This window comes from Rhineura floridana, chromosome 10, assembly GCF_030035675.1.
Source record: "Rhineura floridana isolate rRhiFlo1 chromosome 10, rRhiFlo1.hap2, whole genome shotgun sequence".
In the NCBI taxonomy this organism is placed as follows: Eukaryota; Metazoa; Chordata; class Lepidosauria; order Squamata; family Rhineuridae; genus Rhineura; species Rhineura floridana.
In genome coordinates, this window is record NC_084489.1 from 44301027 (window position 1) to 44326025 (window position 24999).

Consider the following 24999-nt stretch of genomic DNA (forward strand, 5'->3'; position numbering starts at 1 on the left):
AATTTATCATACTGAGCCAGTATACTGAAAAATTAATGTAAATTGTCTACTTTTTGAGCTTTTGGAGGCTAATCTGTGTGGGGTTTTTAGCAGTTAACAAAAATTGCAATTAGCGTGGTGTTGGCACCTGCGGGAGGTTAAATAGAAGGATTACATGGTACTTTTGAGTAGCAGCGGCAACACAAATGAATTAAAAGCATCTTGTGTAATCTTGTTCTGTGTTGTAAGACGTTTTACCATTCAGAACCAATATTACTTACATCTTTTACTTCTTAGCTTTTGCTAAATCCTGAAGTGATGAAATGTTACCCATCTTTAATACACTGTGTGTATGACTTCTTGGAAAACAAGGCATACAGTAAAGGGAAGGGAGAGATTGCTCGGAAGGTAAGAATAATATTGTCTAGCTGGTCTAAGCGATGGACTTTGTGCTACAGTGTTGTGCACAATAAATCACCATAATATGTTATCCATGTTGCCCAACTTGTATTACATAATTTATATATGAATGGACACTTGGTGTAAATACAATGTGCAAATTTAACATTATGAAATAGAAGCATTTCTTTATAGGCAATGAAGCCAAACTTCCAGAATAGGATACTTGTGATACAAAAAGTTTCTAAATTCTTTACAAGCTTGCCATCAAGCCTAAAATGCTCCTAGTGTTTTGAAATATGTTAATATCCCTTCCCTTTTTTCTACCATATAAGCCTCTGCCCATTTCAGGCACCACATGCTTCATGACTTCCATCCACCTGCTCAAAAGAGAGAGTATACGTCTCCCTCTAAGACTACTTTTGAAGGCTGTTTCATATCAAAGAGCCAAATATCAAAGAGCCAAAGGAGCTAAGCTCCAAATTTTCACATATGGCTCTTTGTCAAAGCTGATCATTTAACAACTCTGCTTGAAATAGATCACTTTCCAGAGTTTACTTGCATTTACCCATTTTGGCTTAGCAAATTCCTATTGTGCCATGGCGTGTAAAGTCCTCATTTGCTCATTTGTCTGCCGCTTAGCAATGTGTAGTTTTCTTGCTTGGCCAAAGAGAAACTGACTTCCTCCAGAAACCCTGCAGGCTAGACTAAGGACCATACAGTCTCTTCAGAAACTATTGTGTGTCTTCCTTACTGAGGCAGTTGCTTTATATCCCAATGCATAATTTTATCTGAAATTTCTGTATTATGCATGACCCTTCATTGCAATTCTGTTACAGATATTCCACAAAAGCCATTTGGACAGTGAGACAGTGAGTCAAGTAATGTAGTTATTCATTTAACCACAAGGTTTCCTGAGGTAGCTAACAAAATAAGGACATGAAACATAGAACCACAACAAAATTTAACAGATTAAAGACAGTGGGCAAACTTTATTCAATATCAACAGCAAGCATTGAACCCAATTAAAAACTAAGGAAAAGCAGAGTGTTTTTCATTGTCTTTTGATGGGCAGGCAAAGAGAGGACATTCCAGAGGTCAGAAGTCATGATCAAAAAGACACTCTGTAGTCACCACAAACATCTCAAGAAGGTAGAAACACTCAGAGCAAGGCCTCGGGTCTTAATAGTTGGGTAGGTTCATATGGGAGCAGATTTCATGCTTCTCAGTCCTAGGCTGCTTAGAGCTCTATAAGTCAAAAATAGCACATAAAATTGTGCCTAAAAACAAATAGGTAGCCAATATAGTTCTTTAAGCATTCTCTCATGTTAGAAGCAATTGACAATCTAGCAACTGTATTTTGCACCAGTTATAGTTTCCAAACAGTCTTCAGGCATGCCCGCATAGATCTCATCACATTAATCAAATCTGATTGTTATCAGGACATGTATGATTCAGTGAAGTCTTGTTGTTCCAGAAAAAGCCACAGCTGGCATATCAGCCAAAGCTGATATAAAATGATACAAGCACCAGAGAATCAAGCTCCTGAGCATCTATCTGGAAAGGGAGATCTAATTGCACCCCAGCCTGTTATTGGCTGGTTTTGGAGGTGTGAATAGGGTTGAAACTACATTTTTCTAGGCTCTTAGATGTCCTATAAATTATACTTCTTCACTTGGAAGAACTTGTATGCATAGTCTTCCTTTGAATGCACCCACTGTATCCTTTCTTCGCTCCTCCCAAACAGTCAGTTTACAAACTTCACCTCCTATTGTCTAGGTGACCACTGTTGTAAATTCCCTTACAGTTGGAAACATGGTCACTGTTGTCCAAATCTTGGATGAGGCAGAGGTTCACCTATATTCTGAGTTATAGTAGATTTTAGAGGAATGCAAGCAACAGAAATAGTCAAACAACATAGTCCTCATTAAGAAACTGCTAGATTATTATATCAGAATAGGGACTCTAGTTTGGAGACTTATTATAAAGTGTTCTAGCAGTGTGAAAATTATAGTGTTCAGAACAGATGTGTAGATTACATTATGGAGGTAAACTAGTAATATAGAATTCCACATTATGATCAACATGAGACTGTATCAAAAACAATTTGCTTGTTTCAGATTCTTCCCCTTTATAATGTGTAATAAAAAAATTTTGTGTTCTGGTGTCACAGAATTATTACCCTGTCCCTCCATATTACAGGCTGATCGGACAGGCAAATGTGTAATGTTAAGAAATAGATTAGTTCTTCTTAGCTCTCCAATGCATTGCAGAGGTAAGGGAAGTTCACATAGGGCTGCCATTTTCAGCAGCAGTGTTCTGTTTATTGGAATATGTAGTTCTGCCCTTATTTAAATTCCTAATTGATTTTTACTAATTCTACACAATCTTGCTCATTCAAAACAACAAAAGTGCATTCTTTTTCTGCATTAAGAGTCTGTTATTCTCAATAAGTCCACATGCTTTAATGGACCAGTGGGCCAGTAAATATTTTGCATTTGCCATTTTTGGTGTTTCCCCCCTTTGTATTTTCCTGTCTCCTTTCCTTTGCAGCCCCTTATACATCCAAAAAGCATATTTTAAGGGTTGGGGGACTTTGTGGAACAGTATGAGCTGTGGATAGGGGGAATACAACTGGAGGGGAAAATCTGATACACCACAACCCCATTCTGTGTGAGTGGAGAGATCTCTCAAGCTCCCTTTCCATTAATATTCTTCAGCACCAAGTAAACATGGTACTTTGCACAGGAATGTAAGAAAAGACCCAAGAAAATTGCTGTCTGTGGGTGACATTTCTGTCAGTTCATTTTTCAAGTCAACGTATATTTTTTAACAAAATTAGCCTTATGGATGCTTGAAATTAAAATTATTGCAGCAATGTCTTGGTATTGTTGCTTTCTACAACAGTGTGATGTTCAACACACATTATTGTATTACTGGAGTCATGTGCTCATAGATTTATGAAATTGTGGTAAATGTTTTCCTCTTCAGATGGACACATTTGTAAACCCACTGCGTAACTCTATGAGAAATGTTTCAAATGCTGTCAAGTCCTTCCCTGACAGCTTTGCAGAGGGGATGACTAAAATGTCAGACAACATGGGCAAAATGTCAGAAAGATTGGGACAAGACTTAAAGCAATCATTTTTCAAGGTAAGAATGCATTGAAATAATGCACGTCAATCTCAGTTCCATTTTGGGCTGCCTCATTTAAACATGTAAGACCAGAACAGGCAGTGTCAGGTAACAATTATGTTAGTAGAGATGGGGTTCGCTGCTTAGTTCCAATCTGCTTGTATTCCGATAGTCCATCGTTAGATCCCGATTTGCCTTTTTTTTTTGTTCCCGCTTGCTTTGGCACTTGCTGACTTGATCCGCTACGGGTTTTTTAGGTGGTTCGATCAGCGGGGAGGGGGGGGGATATTTTTTTCATAATTCTTAACGTAAATGCTTATGTAAATTATCCATGTTTTTTTTTCTCCTATTTTCCTATCAGTGAGGTAGATAATCACCTTTGAGTCTGTCTCTTGCCTCAGGTTAACTGATGTGCTGCTTAATGATTTCCCTCCTTTTCACTATTTACTATTCTTGAATTAGTTTGTCAGCAGCACTGCAGCAGCATTACTACCACGATTGGTACCACCTTGTATTTTTATCCATACATGCACACAAGCACACATACGATTTAGCACAGAGAGAGAGAGAGAGAAACAGCCCCGGATGAGCTAAGAACAGCAGCAATGAAAGCGGGGCAGGGGTGGGTCATTCTCTTCCATCATCAATGTTTCCTGCTCAAGAGGATGGAGATTCAGAATGCTCTGAGCTGCCTTGTTTGAAAAACCCAAAATTGCAGGAGGGGCACCCAAGGCGGAATGGTCAAAGCTGAAACACCAGACTAAGGTGCATCCAAACTCAGAGGAAGGCAATGGTAAACCACCTCTGAATATCTCTTACCACGAAAACCCTATGAACAGAGTATCCAAAATGCAACACGACATAAAACAAAACGTCTTTAAAAACATTTTTTTAAAAAAGGTTTAAAAACATATTAAAAAGCAATTCCAACACAGGCTGGGATAAGGTCTCTACTTAAATGGCTTGTTGAAAGAGGAAGGTCTTCAGCAGACACAGAAAGATAACAGAGATGGAACCTGTCTTAATATTTAAGGGGAGGAAATTCCAAAGGATAGGTGCCACTACACTAAAGGTCTGCTTCCTATGTTGTGCAGAATGGACTTCCTGATAAGATGGTAACTGCAGGAGGCCCTCAACTGCAGAGTGCAGTGATGGACTGGGTATATAAGGGATAAGATGGTCTTTCAGGTATCCTAGTCCCAAGCTGTATAGGGCTTAGTACATCAGAACTAGAATCTTGAACTTGGCCTAGTAGCAAATGAGCAAATGGGCTAGTCTGGTAGCTAATAGGTACCCAGTGCAGTTCTTTCAGCAGCGGGGTGACATGTTGGTGATACCCTGCCCCAGTGAGCAGTCTCGCTGCCACATTTTGCACCAGCTGCAGCTTCAGGACCAACCTCAAGGATAGCCCCACATAGAGCACATTACAGTAATCCAGCCAGGGGGTTACCAGTGCATGGATAACAGTGATCAGGCTCTCCTGGTCCAGAAACTGCCGCAGCTGTCTTATCAGCCGAAGCTGGTAAAAGGCACTCCTAGCCACTGAGGTCACCTGGGCTTCTAGCAACAAAGATGGATCCAGCAGCACCCCCAGACTATGGACTTGATCTTTCAGAGGGAGTATGACCCCATCCAAAGCAGGCAACTGACCAGTTATCTGAACTCGGGAACCACAAACCATAGCATCTCCATCTTGCTAGGATTCAAACTCAATTTACTGGCCTTCATGCAGCCCACCACCAAGTCGAGGCAGCGGTCCAGGGCCTGCACGGCCTCTCCTGATTCAGATGTTACAGAGAAATAGAGCTGGGTATCATCAGCATACTGCTGACACCTCGCCTCAGATCTCCTGATGACCTCTTCCAAGAGCTTCATATACATGTTAAGCAGCATGGGAAACGAGATGATACCCTGTGGCACCCCACAGCACAACTGGCAGGGGGGTGAAAGACAGTCACCCAATGCTATTCTCTGAAAACAACCCTGGAAATAGGATCGGAACTACTGTAAAATGGTGCCCCCAATACCCATCTCACCAAGTTGGCCCAGAAGAATACCATGGTCAGTAATATCAAAAGCCACTAAGAGATCAAGTAAGAATAACCCCCTGCCCTACTCCCAATGAAGGTCATCCATCACAGCGACCAAGGCCGATTCAGTCCCATAACCAGGCCTTAACTCAAACTGGAATGGGTCAAGATAATCTGTTTCATCCAAGAGTATTTGCAATTGCTGCACCACAACCCTCTCAATCACCTTCCTGCGACCGGTCGGTAGTTGTCGCAAATCAGTGGGTCCAGGGTGGGCTTTTTCAGGAGCAGTCGGATCACTACCTCTTTCAGGGCAGCCACCCTCCCACAACGATGAGTTGACCATACCCTGGATCCACTGAGTCAACTCCCCTCAGCAAGGTTTAATAAGCCAAGAAAAGCAAGGGTTGAGAGGACACATTGCTAGCCTCATCGTCACGAGGACCTTGTCCACATCATCAGGCTGCATCAACTGAAACTGTTCCCAAGGAGTTGCAGCGAACGTTGCACTGGATACCTCACTGGGGACTACATCAAGATTACTATGGAGGCAAGCAACTTTACCCTCAAAGTGCCTTGCAAACAATTCACAGTGGGCCTCCGAAGGGTGTAAAACTCCATTTCCTGGAGTTGATGTCAACAGACCCCTGGAAATACAGGAAAGTTCCACTGGACTTGAGGATGCGATGGTGGCAGAGAAGTGCGCCTTCTTTGCCCACTTCTCTGCCGCCCTCACCACCACACAGTCAGAACTGTTATAATGTTTTACTTGTGTGCAATCAGCCTCATAGGACATCTTTTGCTACTTGCGCTCTAGCCATCGTCCAGCCTATCTCATTGCCCTTAGCTCACTAGTGTACCAAGGGCTCCACAATGCCGGAGAGGGTGCTCGGGGGCAACTGTGTCAAGAGCCCGACACACCTCGCTGTTCCACAGCTTGACAAGGACGTCAGCAAGATCATCTGCTGTATCTACTGGGAACTCCCCCAGGGCATTCAGGAATCCTATGGATTGTAGAGTGCAGCACCAATTTACCAGTATAACCAGTAGAGTCCAGTAGCGTTTTAGCTTGTGTATCAGTGCCAGTCACCGACCGAAATAATAGACCATCAGCCAAGTCTTTAAGAAAACAAAACTTTACTGTTTTCACACCGTGCTCCGTCTCTTGCTTACCAACCAACTCTATAATGCTTTCCTATTACCCCCACACCTCTGTGTGCTCATTGAAGCCTTTTTATTGCTGCTTCACTTATCAGTTACAGCTGCAGCCTGACCTTGGGCGTTTCTGCCAAGTGCTGTCAATTACCGGCTTCACTGTGTCTTTAACTCCTAACGGTCTTGTCTGGAACTGGCTGTGTTGCCCACCTAAGCCTGACAGCCCCCACCTTCCAGACAGACGTTTCAAGTTACAATTTTACATTTTTTTTCACAGTACAATTATACATTTCCTTTGTTACATACATTTGCTTTTTACTTTGTACAGTCTTCAGGCATTTTTCACTTTTCTACATTCTTTACACATTTAACACATATATGCACAGTCACTGTCACCTTCTTGAGCATACTTTGCCATTCGTTTTCTTATGCTATTGATGAACAGAGTATCACTGTCTGTTATTACTTTGCACTGTTTGTTTTCCTCTTTGTTTGTCTCACCCTGTATGGCTGATACTTGGAAACGTTCTGGAGGTTTCCCTTTGTTTTGTCTTGTTGACCTCCTTAATGTTTCTGTTTCTTGTTCCTGTTCTGTATCTATGTCTGTGCTTGATGCACTGCTACTGGAATCAGAGCTGCTTGTCTCTATCTCCTGTTTTGTTTCTTCCCTTTCCTGTTTTATTTGTTGAGCAGGCTCTGTTGCATTTATGCCATTTGTGTCACTGCAATCTAGATTTACATATGTTTTGTGGTTCTCTGAGTCTTGTTCTTGTGTTCTAACACTCCTGCTGAGTGTTACACTACCATCCTGTGGAACCCACACGCGGTAATTTACATTCTGATACCCCAACACATATCCTTTCTTCGCTCTGGGAGCCAATTTTCCCTTTCTCTTTCCCTTGGGAACATGCACCCAGCATGGGGAACCAAATCTCAGTATTTGTAGTAGTCTGGGCTTTCTTTTGTACAACAGTTCATATGGTGACATGGCAATAGTTCTATGCAGTACTCTGTTTTGAATATAAGCAGCATACATTAAACTTTCTCCCCAGAAAGATTGATCAAGGCCTGAATCCTTTAACATTGCTCTCATTGCATCCTGCAATGTTTTGTTTTTCCTTTCTGCTGTCCCGTTCTGATGTGGAGAAAACGGGGCGGTTACAGCATGATTTATTCCTTTCTTTTCAAAATATTCTTCCAGGGACTTTCCTGTGAACTCCCCGCCCTGGTCAGATCTAATCTGTTGCACCTGTGTACCATGCTGCACTTCTACTCTGTTTAGAAAATGTTTTAATTGCTCTGCAGCCTCATCTTTTGTTTTCAATAACTTTACATGACAAAATCTTGAAAAAATGTCAACAATCACGAGAAAATATTTAGCACCACCTTTTGTTTTGGGAAATGGTCCCGCTAAATCAACATGTATTGTCTGATAAGGCTTATCTGTATTTCTTTCAGCTACTTTGTTAATTGGAGCTACAGTGGCCTTTGTCTGCTGACATACTTCACACTGCATGTATTGCTTGCAGTCTTTTAGTTGTACATCAGCACTGAATTGCTCTGCCTTTTTCACAGTCTCATAATTTACATGCCCCAGCCTTCGGTGCCATTCATGGATACATCTATCATGTGTTTTCTTATGCGTTACTAGTGAGGCTTGTACTGCAGGGTTTACATTTACATAGAACATGCCTTCCTTACAATATCCTTTTAGGCACACCTTTCCCCTTTTCATTATTTCACATTTCTTGTTACTAAATAACACACTATAATTCATTTGCAATAGTTTTGAAACTGACAGAATGTTGTTAGTTAAATTAGGCACAAATAAAACATTTGTCATTATTGTTTGTAAAGCACATAACTGTACAGTACCCTTACCCATCACCTGTTGTTTAGTGCCATCAGCTAAACTCACGTCTTCATTAGCTGGCACCATTGTTTTAAATAGACTTTTATCTTTTATCAGTGAATGGGTGGAACCTGAGTCCAGGACCCACAAACTATTGTCTCTGTTAACAAAGTCTTTTTCATTCTTTGTCTTTGCACTCACCAACTGCACGTGTGAGGGTTTTCTTCCGTCCCTCCTCCTTCTCAGTAAGTCACAGTCCCGCCTTAAATGATGCAAGGAGCCGCAGTTGTAACAAACTTTAGTCCCAAAAGCCTTTATCTCAGTCTTTTCTTTTCTTTCACTCCTTTCGTTCCGTCCCTCTTGCCTTTGTTTTGTTTCTTTTCTTCTCTCCCACTCTTGCTTTAGTTTGTCTGCAACATATCGAAACGAAAGTCCAGAATCGGGCATCGCTTCAAGTGTGCTGATAACAGGATTCCAAGAGTCATTAAGTGTTGAAAGAGTGATATAGATCTGCTGCGTTTCAGAGTGTTCCACTCCCCTTTCTTGTAATTCTACAAACAGGCTTGTAATGTTCATTAAGTGTTCTGACATAGTTACTTCGTCAGTTAGCTGCATTCTGTATAGTTTTCTCGCAAGACTTATTCTACTGCTAGCTGTTTCTTGAACATAATATGCTCTTAAAGCAGTCCACATTTCTTTAGCAGTCTCTTTACCTCTTAGAAGCAGTAGTTGCGAGTCTCCAACAGCCAAGATAATTAATGACTTCGCTCTTTCATCCAAGCGTAGCCATTCAGCAGGTGGTGGAACGGAGGGGGGTTGTTGGTCAATTACCTGCCATAAATCTTCTCTGTTTAGATAGGCTTGCATCCGCAGCCGCCAGCATGAGTAATTTCGTTCAGAGAGACGTTCCAGTGGAATGCCAGCCAAAGTTACTCCAGTCATTCTTGCAGACCTCTTATCACTTTGGTTTCCAGGCAACACGGTTCTCTATCTCTGCTTTGCCGCTCTCCCACAGCTCACCAGCTCTCCGGCTCAGCTTCCTTCGGTTGTCCGGCGTAGCACAAGCTTGCTCACTGGTTTTAACTGGGTGTTACTGGTTTGGAACTGGGCCCATAACCCTTGTAGAGTGCAGCACCAATTTACCAGTATAACCAGTAGAGTCCAGTAGCGTTTTAGCTTGTGTATCAGTGCCAGTCACCGACTGAAATAATAGACCATCAGCCAAGTCTTTAAGAAAACAAAACTTTACTGTTTTCACACCGTGCTCCGTCTCTTGCTCACCAACCAACTCTATAATGCTTTCCTATTACCCCCACACCTCTGTGTGCTCATTGAAGCCTTTTTATTGCTGCTTCACTTATCAGTTACAGCTGCAGCCTGACCTTGGGCGTTTCTGCCAAGTGCTGTCAATTACCGGCTTCACTGTGTCTTTAACTCCTAACGGTCTTGTCTGGAACTGGCTGTGTTGCCCACCTAAGCCTGACATGGATTTCATTCATTTCCAGGCGTGGACCAACTTAATCTGTCCACCACCCCTGCAGGGGAGGATCAGAGCCATAAGTCTAAACTTCACCAGGAAATGATCTGACCATGACAGTGGGGTGACAGCCACCCCCTAATCTCCAGACCACCCCTTCCTTTATCTTGAGCAAAAACCAAGTTGAGGGTGTGCCCGGCCCTATGTATTGGGCTGGTGACAACTTGAGATAGCCCCATGGTCATCATGGAGGCCATGAAGTCCCCAGCCGGAACACTAGAGGCAGCCTCAGCATGGACATTGAAATCACCCAGGACTGTTATTCTGGGTTCTTCCAGTACCACAGCCAAGATGGCCTCCACCAGCTCAGTCAGAGAAGCTGCCGTGCAGCAGGGTGGATGGTACATCAGCAACAACCCTAGTTTCCTGTTTCCCTGGCCTGACACCAGGTGTAGGCCCTCACAGCCAGCTCCATGACAGAGTGGTTTTCTGGTGACAGAGATGTAAGTTCTGTAGACCACAGCAACTCCTTTTCCCCCCCCCCCGTCCCTGCAGCCTGAGCTGCTGGTGTACTGAGTATCCAGGTGGGCAAAGCTGGGTCAACTTCTCCCAGCTCACCCACCCAGGTCTTGGTAATGCACATCAGATCGGCACCTTAATCCACAATCAAATCATGAATTAGTGTGATCTTATTGTGTACCGATCTGGTGTTAAAACAACAACACACACAGGCCAGTGGGCACAGCAGATGAGCAACAAGGAACCCATCCATGAGAGGAGTGGGAGCGAGGAACAAGGCATACATAGCCTTGCCTTTGACTTCTATGGTAGCTCACCACCTCCCCATGGCTTCTTCTGTCCATGATTACTAAAATTGGGGTAGCATCACCCATGTTCCTCTTTACTAAGACTTCTCCTAAACACCTGATATGGACCCAACAAGAGCCCACCAACAAAACTTACCTGAGCCAGTTATCCCAGTAGGCCTCTGAGAGTTTGGGGAACAGTCAAACCCATTCAGTATTTTTCACACAAGACACATCTACTCCCCCCCTTACACCAAGGGAGGGCCAGCCTTCTGCCAGTTGCAGACTCTCACTCTGAAGGCATCTGGTGACTTTCTCCTATCGTTCAGTTCACTGCACAGGCTCTCACCCTGTGCAGGAACTACACATGTGCAATACGCCCTCCCCCCTACCAATCCCCTCTAGATTGGTTAAAAAAAATAGAAGGGGTAGCACCCTTGGGACTCCCTAATGGGCAACCCTTCCAGTGGCAGACTCACCGCCGAAGGTAAGCTGGGCTTTTAGGCCCCCTGACCTAGCCAGGAGCTGATTCAAGCGGCTGCCAGATTGACTGCAGTATTTTCTCAGGAAAATTGGAATCTCTTCAACTTATATTCTGTTTTGCCCTGGCTATTGCTGTTTCAGAACTTCGCAACCTTTATTGCATTTTAAACACTAATAGGACTCACACTTAAGGTCAGTAGTGTAGTGGCAAATTCAGAAGTGCACGGTCCCTTCATGATAGTCACAACCACACCCCCTCTTCCCCCCTTTTTTTGCTTCTGGGCTGAGAATTAGATCCCTTGTTAATGCCTTCTTCCACAACAACAGACATCCCTAGGAGCTAATAAGCATGAAAAGGGGAGTGTGTTAGCTATTGAGAAGAGTATTCTCAGTGGCTGACTCCCCTCCTTTCACTGATTGGCTCCAATCAGCAAAAAAGGGCAAGGAAACATGTTTGAAGACTCTTCTCGGTGTCTAAGACACTCACCTTTCACGCTGATTAGCTTGTTGGATGCTGGAGACATAGGGACCCTGCTCCCAAAAAAGTAAGGGGTCTAAGACCCTCTGAGACCCTGGACCAGGACACCCCTGCTTAAGATCTTCTAGAAACTCATCTAAATACTACCAGGAAATGCTGTTGTGTTATACAGGGGTTTTCTTTATGTCATGAGAAACACTGGGCTGGTTCACATGTAATCCTAAACTGTTTTAGTGCTATGAAACAAACCAGAGCAAGGAGGACTTCAGCAGTGTTTTAGTTTCCTGGTTTGTTGTTACTTATGAATCAGAGGTCATGGTTTATAACAAACTCTAGTTAGTTTAACAAGCTAGCTTCATAACTCATGCTTTTAAGTTGGCTTGTAATTATTGTATATAACAGTAAGTCAAGATTCTGTAAAACTAAGTAAATGCTGCTAAATTCCTCTTGGCAACATGGGAAGAGGAGTGGGTGTGCAAACCCAAATCTTGCCTGTGCTCATTCCAGCTGATGCACATAGTACTAAACAATGGTTTAGTGATACATGCAAACCAGTGCTGCGATACGAGATATTGTGCATGAAATTTCTGTAGGTTCTGTTTTTGTATACATAGATGCTATCATCAGTTGAGAAGGTTGATTGTTATCTTAAGCCTCTGAAACTGAATGTTTGGCAACCTTGGGTCATATTCTTTATGGATGGTGTGCATTCTCATATTTCCCCCTTTTTCCTTAGCAAGATACTGCTGAATATGCAGTTATATCACTGTATAGGGTAGATTTGTTTCAAAGCTATATAAAACTCTATGATGCTGATCTAAGTTATTTTAGGGTTGTCTATTACTGAAAATGCTCCTACTTTCAAATTTGCAACCCTTACTAAATTACCAGAACTACTTCTCTTATTTTAACATAGTATTCCCCCTCATATTCTTCTGTATTGCCTGCAACTCAGAGCTTTTCAGTGTTTCAGTGCACAAGTGATGCTCTGCTTAAACAGAGGCTGTCCTGTTCATTTCTAGGGTATCCTGTTCATGCTAGAGAATGCATCAACCTTCATGTGTGCATCAGAACTCCATGTGCAAAAGCATTTTTCCTCCATTTTTGCCACACACCTTGCTTTTCATCAGTCCCTTTCCTCACCCTTGAATAAAATATACTTATTCCATTTAGCCTTGCCATTGCTAACCCAACTTCTGCTGTGTCACACATTAAAGCATCTTTCTCAAAACAGAATATTTCAAATGTATAAAGTTAAAATGAAACCATGCAACATGAGTGATCCTTTTCCTTTTTCTCCCTTTCGTTGTATTGCATAAATGTTATAAGGCTGGGGTGAGGAAACTAGTGGCGTTCCAGAGGTTGCTGGACTCGAATTTCCATTAACTCCAGCCAGCATGGCCACTGGTCAAGGATGGTGTGAGCTGGAGTCCAGCAGCCTCTAGAAGGCCACAGGTTTCCCCACTCCTGTTGTAAGGTCAGTAATGCAGGGCCTTACTAATTTTAACAAAATGCATGTGCACAGCAATAAACAATATTGTAAGTAGGAATTCTTTCTTTAAAATTGGATTAAAATAAAAATTGAAAATGCCAATCAGTATTTTATGCCTTTAGGATAATCTTATCAGAACATTTTAGAAGTATAAAATATTTCTGCCTTTATATGTTGTCTGAGATTTAAGAAGAAACCAGTCTTATTCTACCGCTGCATTTCATAAAAATATTTTTCTTTGGTATTTTTCATATGCCATTATTGATCAGTGTGAGAAAGGCTAACTAGCCTTTTTGTAATCTGACCTAGATATTTATAATGCAGCTTAAGTTGTTACATTTTTTGAACTTTTATTAAAGCATTTCAGAAGTGATATGTATTAACAGATTTTATATGAATTTAAATATTTTATGAAGCATAGTTTTGAACCAAGTTCTAGAATTCTGTGGCTTTATAAAGGATTTTTTAAAATCACTTTTTCTTGCTATCAATCATATCTCTTTGGGATTTAGGAGCCCCCTTTAATGCAGAAGGCATATGTTGATCCGAAACATTGCCGTGTTGCAGCACAAGTTGAAGACAATGTGAGTTTAATATTTTGTTTCTAAATTAAAATCACGATTGATTGTAAACAAATTTAGTATACTATCCTTGTAAATGAAATGTATACTCTTTCATAAGGGTGCGTGTGCGTGTGCATGTTATATACAAACACGTACATGTGCATGCACACACACCAGAGTTTACTCATGGTATTACTGGAAATCAATGGTGAGCAATCTTTTTCAGCCTTCCCTTCTGGGCAACCTTCCAGGGGCTTAGTGTTGGACAGGGCCTGAGACAAAAGTGGGCAGGGCAGTGCATGCAGATTTTACCTATGTACAGTTGCCTAATTTCTACACACACTCTCTCACACACACACCTTTATCATAGTTCAAGAGCACATTCTAGCCAGGCAAAAACACTTGAAGAGAGTGTGAAACAGTATTGGTGAGGGATGTGGCCTGGGAAGAGGGGCGGTGGCTGACGAGGGCAGTTCCCTGGGGAGAGTCCCAAAGACCATAGAGAGAGTCCTGGAGAGCCACATTTGACCCCCAGGCCTGAGGTTCCCCACTCCAGCTGTAAATTGTGCTGAAATACGTAAAGTCCTACAGCAGAAGTCCGAAGAACTACTATAGGCATGCTCAAGGGCACTGTGGATACATAATGGAATTTTTTTTCTTTTAACAGCAAACCCTCATGCCTTTTTTTCAAACTTAATTGAAATCTTTTTCAGTTTTAAAATGTGTTTGCCATGTGAACTGGGAGATTCCTACTTGAGGAATACAACACCAAACCCTTTGGGCATCCAGAGCTAGTTGAACAGTTCTTTGGATCCTGACCAAACTTGATTATAAAATTTGAGTTGTATATGATTTTATATTATGTCCAAATGGTGTCAGTTCTATAAAAATTAGATAGTTTTCATTACTATAAGAATTTGTTGTAGTTCTATGACTCCAAAACATTACACAACATTTTGGGTCATAGATGTAGTTGAAATTCGTATTAAGTGCTGAATAGTGTGTGTGTCTGTAGGAGTTTGAAGGTAAAGTTTAAAAAGCTAGGTCCCTGATGTTCTCATAAGCTAGGCAATTTCTAAGTGTTTTGGTTGAAACTCTGATTAAATATGTGAAAATCACTTCAAAAAATCTTTTATCTTTAATGAGGGGAGAAGGACCATAAGATTACCACAGATTATATGGAGATTTGTCATGGTCATAAATCTGCACCTGTTCTACACTTCACATTGTTTACTTGCCACATCAAAGCATTCCAGTTTGTATTTCTGAATACTCTGTTGCTATGATTTTAGCAAAATGCTTCCCTTTTAGGAGTATGGTATCTTTCATATTATCATTTTTTTATCTTCACAGAAACAGCCTGTATATAGATCTCTTTTGTTGTTGTTGATTGAATTTTTAGATTTGGGGGGTGTCATCCTAATAATGGAGTGAAAGAGATTCTACATATGCACATACAAGCAAACTAAAATTTCCAAAATGCAAATTAAGTGCTCATTATGTTGGATTGTGTTACAGCATCTTTCATTTCATTGTCTGTGTTTTAATGTGTTAGAAAACAGTTTTAGACAACTTGTAATACTGATATGTACAGTGGATGTGTAAGTGATTCACAAAGCTTTGTTTGAAATTAAGAGCTCCCAAGGCACATTGCACAGAGTCCCAAGGGCCATTCAGCAGAGTGCACACTCAGGAATGCTTCAGATGTGTTCCCTTCACACAGCAATCTCCCATGCTGATTGGCAAAAGACTTCTGCGACTGATATGAATTGCAAATTCCATTTGTAACGTGCTGTTCAGAGAAAAAAGAGCCAAAAATTCCAATGGGCAAGTGGTTAATGGAGTATCTTCTTCCTTTCAGTTTTGTTTTGTTTGCCCTTCATTGAACATAGTGTTACTAAATATGATTTAATATTCATATGATTTAATATTCATATAATATTCACATTTCAGCAGGAACCTGAAATGAAGCCCTGCAAGCTTTATTGAAATATTCTTGATGAGGACTGGCATTGTGCTAGTCCTTTGTCATCTGTGATGGCTTCCAGTCTTTTTCTGGGTCCTATTCAAAGTACTGGTATTAATCTTCAAAGCCCTAAATGGTTTGGGAACAGGTTACCTGAAGGATCTCCTCCTCTCACATATACCTTAAGATCTTCAGTGGAGGCCCTTCTTCAGATTTCCTTGCCTAGTGAGGTGAGGGAGGGAGGTGGATGGGTGGCAATTAAAGAGAGATCCTTCTCATTCATGGTGCCCTAGTTATGGAATGCTGTCCCCAGAAAGGCTTGCCTGGTACCTTTGTTAGGATCTTTCTGGTGTCATGTGAAGACCGTTTTATTTTCTTAGGTTTCTTAACAGTTATTTTGTGCTCTCTCTTTGACAGAGTTATAGTACTCTTTCTATTATTTTTATGCTGCCTCGTGATGAAATGTTCATGCTGTGTTGGTCTGTTGATGTATTGATGGCTTTAGTTGTATTTTAATTTTGTGTTTGTTTTTTTAAAAATGGTGAACCTGCCAGAGGACATTGTTGATTGGGTGGTATACAAATGTTAACCATAAATACTTACATGCAATTACTTGCCTCTCAAAAGTGCTAATAGTCAAGAAAAATATCTCACAAAAAGTCCTGTGCTAGGATATATATGGGGGTATCATTTATAATATGTAAATACTAGATCGGACTAGTTAACTTTTATGTTTAAGTTATCATGAATGGGTTACAATGGGTTGGATCAAGAGATCCCCCCCCTTGAAAAATCTGGTCCAGTGACTTTAGGAACTCTCAAAAACCATGTTGGGAGGCAGTGTAGGAAGGATCTATGAAAATTTCCCCTTTGTGTTTGTGAGAGCATCTGCTGGATGAAAGACCGTTTCATGACCAGGACTTCTTTCATTTGCAGAAGGGCTGTGCTGGATCCAGCTAATGTATTTGTTTGAACAAAAGTATTCCAATACTTTTATACTTTTGAACAAAGCAAGCTTTTCATAATTCTGACAAACATTACTGAAGTTGAGGGAAATTATTTGTTCATTTTCTAAAAAATACTAATCTTTCTACCCCACTTTACCAGGTGGAAGACAATGTTCCTCTTAAAATAATGCTGCTACTCATGGATGAAATCTTTGACCTAAAGGAGAGAAATCAGTGGTTACGACGAAATATCAAAAACTTGCTTCAGCAGCTTATTAGAGCAATGCATGGATATACAATAAATAAGTACTGCCTTCCTTTTTATTATTCTTAAAAGTCTGTGTATTTTGTGAGGTGCATTTGTTTTCCTCTTTTAAGCACTCATTTGAGGTGGGGGGAACCTTCATACAATTTAATTATAATATAAAGATATTATGTGTTCTTGTCACACTGATGGGTCTGCTTAGAAAGGCTAGTCAACATTTTTCTTCCCTGCAGTCAATGGGAATATTGTGAGGGAAGGCAGAATGGTCCCTCTGTAGTTACCTTCTAGAGCAGTTGGCCCCATACAGTCTCTCAGGATTGCCATTTACCCTGGTTTTCTTGTGGTTCCCTCACTATCATTCCTCCAGTGTCTGTTCTGTCTTTGCTTCCTTACCCAGCTAGCTTATGAAAGTAGCCAGTATCCATTTAGCGAAAACCAGGCCGCAATTCCCACCCCATTCTCATGTATCTTTGAGAGTCAATGTGGTGTAATGGATTGAGTGATGGATTTGTATGATTGAAGACGTTTGACCACATTCCTGCTCAGCTGCGATGCTTAACAGCTGGCATTGAGCTAGTCAGCGGCGTACCTTGCACAACACCATAAGCCAAACTATGGCTTATTGGGACTACACTAATGTGCAGGCTCTCAGAGAAGAGCTTGCAGCCGCTTTGCTTCTGTGTTGCCGTTTTTACTGCTATGCCATGACAGGTTTGGCTTAGCATGTCATCTGAACCAGGAGTCATAGTTGAGCTCTCTCCTCACTAACCATGAACTGCAGCCAAGAACAAATCTTACTGAGTTTGGCTTACCGTGTTGTGCAAGCCCAGCCAGTATTTCACAACCTTAGCTGTTCCTCAGGGATATTGTGAGATTGCAATTGGTCTAATAATCCTTGCAGGAATTTTTGTTTGGATTAGACATATGTTAAATATTATTAATTTTGTGGAATAAGTAGAAAAAAATGAAGTTTCTGGATTCTGCCCCTGAAGCTCAGCTTGCTGTAAGCACCTGTGCATGAAGGTGTAGAAGCATTCTATAGCAGTTAAAACAGCAGCAGATTTGTAATCTGGAGAAGCAATGTGCTCTCCTTTCCACCTGCCCTCCCATCTGTATTTGGCAGATGTAAATGTGACAGAAGTATATGTCCTGCCACTCCTTTCAGTGACTACTGTAATCAAGGATTTGGGGGCATGAGATTTGTCCCTTTGTTGCATTTGATTTTGAACAATATATTAAAGTAATATGCCCTTCTTAATTTCAGAAAAATAGTTGATCATGTTGATTGGATGACGTCTCCTGAACAAGTAGCAGATACAGTTAAACGGTTCAGGTTTGTCCTTTTTACACATGCTACACTAAAAGCAATTTATATTTCCTGCCCTATTTCCTGTTGTTGATATCTAAACAAAGTTAGCTGACAACTTACATTGCTTTTCATGAGAACCACTTTCTCAACTGGGTTTTAAGATATTATTAAGCCTTTTTCAGGCAGCCTGCCTCTGTAGAAAGTCTGCTTTGTAAATAAGTTCAGTTACTTGAAAAAAAAATGTTTTATTTAACAAAATTTATATACTGCTGTATTGTAACAGAACCTCTAAGTGGTATATTTTGTTCCAACAAAAAAATTCTGCGAAATTAATGTGCACTGTCACTCTCAGCCTTCCTTCTTTCAAGGAGAAAATGAGAGCAACTTGATACAGAGAATAAGACCTGTAAGTTTTCCATCTTTGCCTAGTTGTGTATCTTTTAATTTAACTAGCCCTGCCTTTCCCATAGAAAGGTTGAGGTGACACTCTTAGGTATTTTCTACGTTTCTCTCCTTTGCACTAATGACTTAAAATTCTAGTCTTCTCATTTGCTGAGACTGCTTTAGCTGTCTTTGCATGTGGCATCCAACCTAGTTTGCATTGGTCCCCTAGCATAGTGCTATTCCTTCAACTTTATCAGGTCAGGCTAGCAAGCACCTGCACAATCTGTGGCAGGGGTGGCTAACCTGTAGTCCTCCAGATGTTGTTAGACTACACTTCCCACCATCCCTAACTATTGGCCATGCTGGTTGGGGCTGAATGGATTTGGTGGGCTTCAATCATTTGTATAGACTGATTACCCCGGCACCAATTATTCTTGGATAACCAGGGTAGAAAACCTGCAGCCCTCCTGATGTTGTTTGCCACCACCTCCCATCAGCTCCAGCCAGCATAGCCAATGATGCAGGATGATGGGAGTTGGCCTACATTTGGACAGCCACATATTTCCCATCCCTGTTGTATAACCAAAAACTGAAGAAACACACCAGCAGACCTAGAGAGGTCACTTGAATATTGAGGTCTTAACATAGTATCTAGTATTTTCATGTGTGAGATGTGTTTTGAGTTTTCAGATGATATCTATAACATGATTTTCATTTTAACCAGTGAACTTGTCTGCTTGCAGGGATGCCTTTTGGCCCAATGGCATTTTGGCTGAGGCTGTTCCCCGCAGAGACAATGCCATCAGAATGAGAACAAGAATTGCTGGAAAAACAAAATTGCTAGGGATGATGCCAGGTATGTGAAATGTATTGAACTGATTGCTCCTTGAATTGAAGTAGGACATTTCCTCAGTTGTGACACCCATGTTTTAAAGAAGTAGAGTCTTGTTTGCCTGCATCTGAACAATATATTAGAAGTAAAGTTAAGAAATAGTATTTCTTTAAGGAAATGTTCACCCTTGCATTTAGTGTGAAGACTATTTTAACAATTATTTTCTTTAACATCCTATTTTTAGAATTTATAATTTTGCAGCCAATAAGATACACATAAACATAAGATTATTGAACTACCATATCATTCTGTGATTTGTCTAGATGAACTGAAGCATATCTTAGGTGCTGAGACAACAAGAAAAGGCATTCTCAGAGTCTTTGAAATGTTTCAGCACACTCAACTAAATAAGAGGATGGTATATGTCTTTCTGGAGGGCTTCTTGGAAACCTTATTTCCAGCAAATGAATTCCCTGAACTCTTCAAAAAACTGCATTCACCTTCAAAGCAGATGCAGCGATACAAGCAGAGACTACAATCTACTCAAGCGCCTTCTTTACAGAAAAGGTGACACTCCAAACTTTTATGTTGGTGTCCATTTGCCCAGGACTTGGTCAGGTTCTCTGGGGCTTAAAACTCATGCTGTTATTTCTGCACCAGTCTTTTAGTGTCGCGTATTAGATTATTAATGCATCCATAAGAGATGTTGTTCTTCTCATCCTTCTTCTCTTATGTAACCACTACCATGAACTGAGTTCATGTGTCTTAAATGATTTGGTGCATCTTCATGCAACATTGAGAAGAATACTAGCCCACTCTGTAAGAATGTCTGTTCCTTCCACTCTTGACAGAATATATGGTTGCTAACAATGAAAAGTACTAGACTGTGTCCATTGAGAGATAAGTAAAGCACAACTATGGGATAGCAACTATGGTGATAGCAATGGAGGACTTGGCTGCTTTCCTCGGAACTGGGAGATTGTGCAATGTGAAAATCAGGTGCGATTTGATTTGCATTATGACTGTTGAGGCCTTGTAGGTCTCAGTGAACAGCTCTGAAGTGGTTGAGCTAGCATGAAAGAAGTCTTTTGAACAGATTGTTCTGAGAAATTTTATAATTTTTCCCAAACTACATTTGCTAACTAAAGGTTAACATAATATGTACAACTTTACCTTTACCTTCCTGAATTAAAAAAAATAAGTAAATTATTTTGGTTGGGTTTATTACTTAGTTGGGGTAAGGTAGACATGCAGAACAATACATTGGTTTAAATTAGTCTGTTTAGAGGTCTTGTTTTGCTCTTAAATTACAGTCCTTGTAGTCTGCACACAATTTTTTAAAGGAAAAGACACATAATAGCACTTAGTGAAGGGAAGGGCAGATATTTTTTTTAAGGGGTTACCACATTTATTTTTTTAGAAGTTCTGTGGTATGTTCACCTCAAGAGGAAAATTGCTAAAATGACTTGGTTTCTTACTGTCATAAAAGTCTTCTGGACTTCACTGAACAGTCATATGCAAATAATTGCAAATTCCTGAATGCACCATAGTGTATATATGAAAATAAGAGACACAACTACAATATTTTTTTAAATAATCTTTTTTATTTTTTGCATAATGTAAAATTTTAATAAATCTCTTCTACACAAAAGCCCCCATCTATCCTCTTTTACTTCCCAACATAATTTTTATTTGAGAATAAAGTAATAATTTATTACTTGCTTGGCCTTAATTTATCTTGGACTGAACATCTCCTTTTCTGACTCTCCTTGATGAACACCTCCCACTACCAAGGAATTACAATACATCAGTTACACCCCTCTGCATATTCTGCTACATAATCTGTTTAAAATCCCCAGAAAATATCCAAAATAGTATGCATTTCATGCTCTGATACTAACACAGTTTTGGAAAGAAGTCTGACTTTAATCAACAGGGCTTGTTTACAAACAATGTGTTTCAGGTTTGGGTGTAAATGCAGTACCTAAAGATCTTGTAAATAAGGTCATCCCATGTAGAAACATATTCAGGAGTGAATAGTTTACACCTTGGAGGAAGAAAAAGAAGGTCCAAAGGGGAGTAGCCAAGAAAGACATCTGTTTTAAGGCCTGGATAAGGACTTATCCTCCCCCCCTTCCCCCCCCTTATTTGGATTCCATTCTTGCTATGAAGCCTGCTCAATAATGGCAATGCTGTAAAAAAATATTTACAGTTTGCATGTCTTCAAGTGCAATTGTCCCCACCCCTATCTCTACAGGTCTGCATAGTATATATGTAATCCCTTTTACCAGTGTCAGCAGAGCTAAAGGTAACATATATGAAGTACTGTTTCCTTGTCTGTCATTCTCCCTGCTTTTCTATTATAGGTGGCAATTGACACAAAACTCTCTCATACACACAAGCTTCCAAACATTTTTTCTATTTGTTCTAATTCTCATTTAAGTGGTAAAACTGTCTGGACAGTACTACCTTAAATTACAGGTGGGGACTTGCATGATTAATTATGCTCCTCTCTACAAAAATAAATTAAGTAAAAACCTCTGCAGATAGAACATGTCAGGAAGAAATACGTTAGCTGAACCTTCTCCCTGACATGCTGGTTTTCAGTGTGCATTGATTTTATGTGAACTCTATCTGTAATTTGAAGTTGAATGATCTACACAGGTATACTACTCAATGAAAACTAGACCTATGCCACCTCTTAATGACCTGTGTTCCAGCCCACTTGACTTCTAAAATGATAGAATGCTATAATCCATATTGAGCACTGGATGCAGGAAAAATGGCAGGCCTAAATGCAGAGTCTTAATATGTGACTTGAGTTCAATTATAATGCATCTAAATTTCTCAGTTTAACTTACAGTACTTCAAAGTGGAAATGATTAGCAGTCAATATTTTATGTACTGTCTCTTATCTGTGGGTATCAGACTTCAGATAATGCTGAATTGTTGACTTTTGAAATTGATTACATATCCATAAAATGGGTGAATGAAACATAAGTGTGTAATTTCTTTTAACACAGTTATTACACATAGGGGTTTGTCATCTATATTTAATTTCAGTGTGCCTGTAGCCAGGAGCTGTCAATTGTGCATCTCTTTCTGATTAAAGTACATTATTCATATGTTGTCCATTCACATTGTTTTAATTGTGTCCCCTGTGTCATTTTCACCCTTCAAAGCATCCCCAAATTGATTGTGTAAATGCAGCAGACACTTTGCCAGGCCTGCCCTGGTCTGAGAATGCTGTGACCAGCCTCTAAAAATAAATGTGCCATTGTCCAACAAAATGCACTTAACTTTAGCCTTAATTGAGAGAGAATGAACAGTAAGGTGGAATATTTCATATGGTTCATCCTCAAGCTTCTGTCTCTGGTGTTTGCTATGACTAATTTTAAATGCTACTAGAATGTGTAACAATTTTAAAAAGTAACATATGAATTCCACAACCTCAATTTTAATTTTAGTGCAATATTTTCATGTAGCGCATGTGTATTTGAATAACTGTTAAAAAGAAGTTTTTAAGGTTTTGAGATCAAGGGTAAACTGTCTTAACCAACAATGTATATTCTGTTATTGCTACTGTGTTGGCTTATCTAAGGACTTGTTTTAAAAGTCTGGTTTTGTCACTCCTTGTAAATACCTACTTATCTGTGCTCTAGTGAGCATGGTTCTTACATTGCAAGGAGCAAAATCTAAAGAGCACATCCGAATATAGCTGTTAAATAAATGACTTGTGCATATCATTGTACAGTATGTGTCAACTGTGTGCCTAAAGGTTTTTTCAATATCCTCCCCTCCTTTTATTTAACAAAGACTGAAAACAAATTTGGAATGCCATGGTCTCTCTCTTTCTGACAGCTAAGAACTCTTAAGTTTTGATTTGGAGTTTGCATTATATTTGTCCAATAGAAAAGTTGAGAAAAGTACACTAATAAAGTATTAACAAGAAAGCTTTGAGTTTGTCTTATTTACTGAATCTGCATAATAAATTGTCTAGTATCACATGTGAAATCCACTGCAAAAGATCTGCTGCAGTGAGAGTTGAGTGGTAATCTCATGTTTATGTCAATGTCCATGCTGAGGCTGCCTCTAGTATTTCGCCTCGGGACTTCATGGCCTCCATGATGACCATGGAACTATGTCAAGTTGTCACCAGTCCAACACATAGGGCAGGGCATACCCTAAGACTTAGTTTTTGCTCCAGATGAAGGAAGGGGTGGTCTGGAGATGGGGGGGTGGATGTCACCCCATTGTCATGGTCAGACCACTTCCTGGTGAAGTTTAGTCTTATGGCTCTGATCCATACGGGTGTATGGACAAATTAAGATGGTCGGCCGCTGGAGACTAATGGGATCCACAGGACTCCTGAATCCCCTGGGGGAGTTCCCAGTAGATAGAGCCGGTGACCCTGTTGAAGCCCTTGTCACGCTGTGGAACAGCGAGGCGCGTCGGGCTCTTGACACAGTTGCCCCCGAGCACCCTCTCCAGCATTGTGGAGCCCGGTTTTCACCTTGATACACCAGTGAGCTAAGGGCAATGAAACAGGCTGGATGATGGCAAGAGCGCAAGTGGCAAAAGACGTGCTGTGAGGCTGATTGGGCATGAGTAAAACATGATAACCGTGCCTACACTGTGGCAGTGAGGGTGGCGAAGAAGGCCCACTTCTCTGCCTCCATCGCATCCTCAAGTAGCAATCCAGTGGAGCTTTTCTGTATTGTCAGGGGTCTGTTGACATCAACTCCGGGAAATGGAGCTTTAGACCTTTCGGAGGTCCACTGTGAATTGTTTGCAAGGCACTTTGAGGGTAAAGTTGCTCGCCTCCGTAGCAGTCTTGATGCCCCATCCACATTTACTGTAATCCCCAATGAGGTGTCCAGTGCAACGTCCGCTGCAACTTCTTTGGAATGGTTTCAGTTGATGCGGCCTGATGATGTAGACAAGGTGCTTGCATTGATGCGGCCAGCAATGTATCCTCTCAACCCTTGCCCTTCTTGGCTTATTAAAGCTTGCCGAACGGGTTTGACTGAGTGGATCCAGGGTGTGGTTGATGCATCATTGTGGGAAGAAGTGGTTCCAGCCACCTTGAAAGAGGCGGTGATCCGACCACTCCTGAAAAAGCCCACCCTGGACCCATTGGTTTGTGACAACAACTGACCGGTTGCAAATGCCCCCTTTTTAGGGAAGGTGATTGATAAGGTTGTGGTGCAGCAATTGCAAATACTCTTGGATGAAACAGATTATCTTGACCCATCCCAGTCTGGGTTCAGGCCTGGTTATGGGACTGAATTGGCCTTGGTCGCCCTGATGGATGACCTTTATCAGGAGAAGGACAGGGGGAGTGCGACCCTGTTATTCTTACTTGATCTCTCAGCAGTTTTTGATACCATTGTCCATGGTATCCTTCTGGGCTGACTTGGTGAGATGGGTATTGGAGGCACTGTTTT

At 40.9% G+C, this 24999-nt stretch overlaps 1 protein-coding gene across 4 annotated transcripts in view; it reads left to right on the plus strand.

The window, feature by feature from the left end:
- Positions 1 to 23505, plus strand: part of SNX13 (sorting nexin 13) — a 157740-nt gene extending 134235 nt beyond the window's left edge. For all 4 annotated transcript variants that reach the window (XM_061586096.1, XM_061586093.1, XM_061586095.1 and 1 more), the window contains 7 exons: positions 277 to 387; positions 3370 to 3531; positions 13799 to 13870; positions 16923 to 17068; positions 18292 to 18360; positions 19464 to 19576; positions 19876 to 23505. In XM_061586096.1, coding sequence (XP_061442080.1) covers positions 277 to 387; positions 3370 to 3531; positions 13799 to 13870; positions 16923 to 17068; positions 18292 to 18360; positions 19464 to 19576; positions 19876 to 20123 — 921 coding nt within the window. In that variant the 3' untranslated portion in view covers positions 20124 to 23505. The remainder of the gene's footprint in view (positions 1 to 276; positions 388 to 3369; positions 3532 to 13798; positions 13871 to 16922; positions 17069 to 18291; positions 18361 to 19463; positions 19577 to 19875) is intronic.
- The last annotated feature ends 1494 nt before the right edge of the window (positions 23506 to 24999 follow it).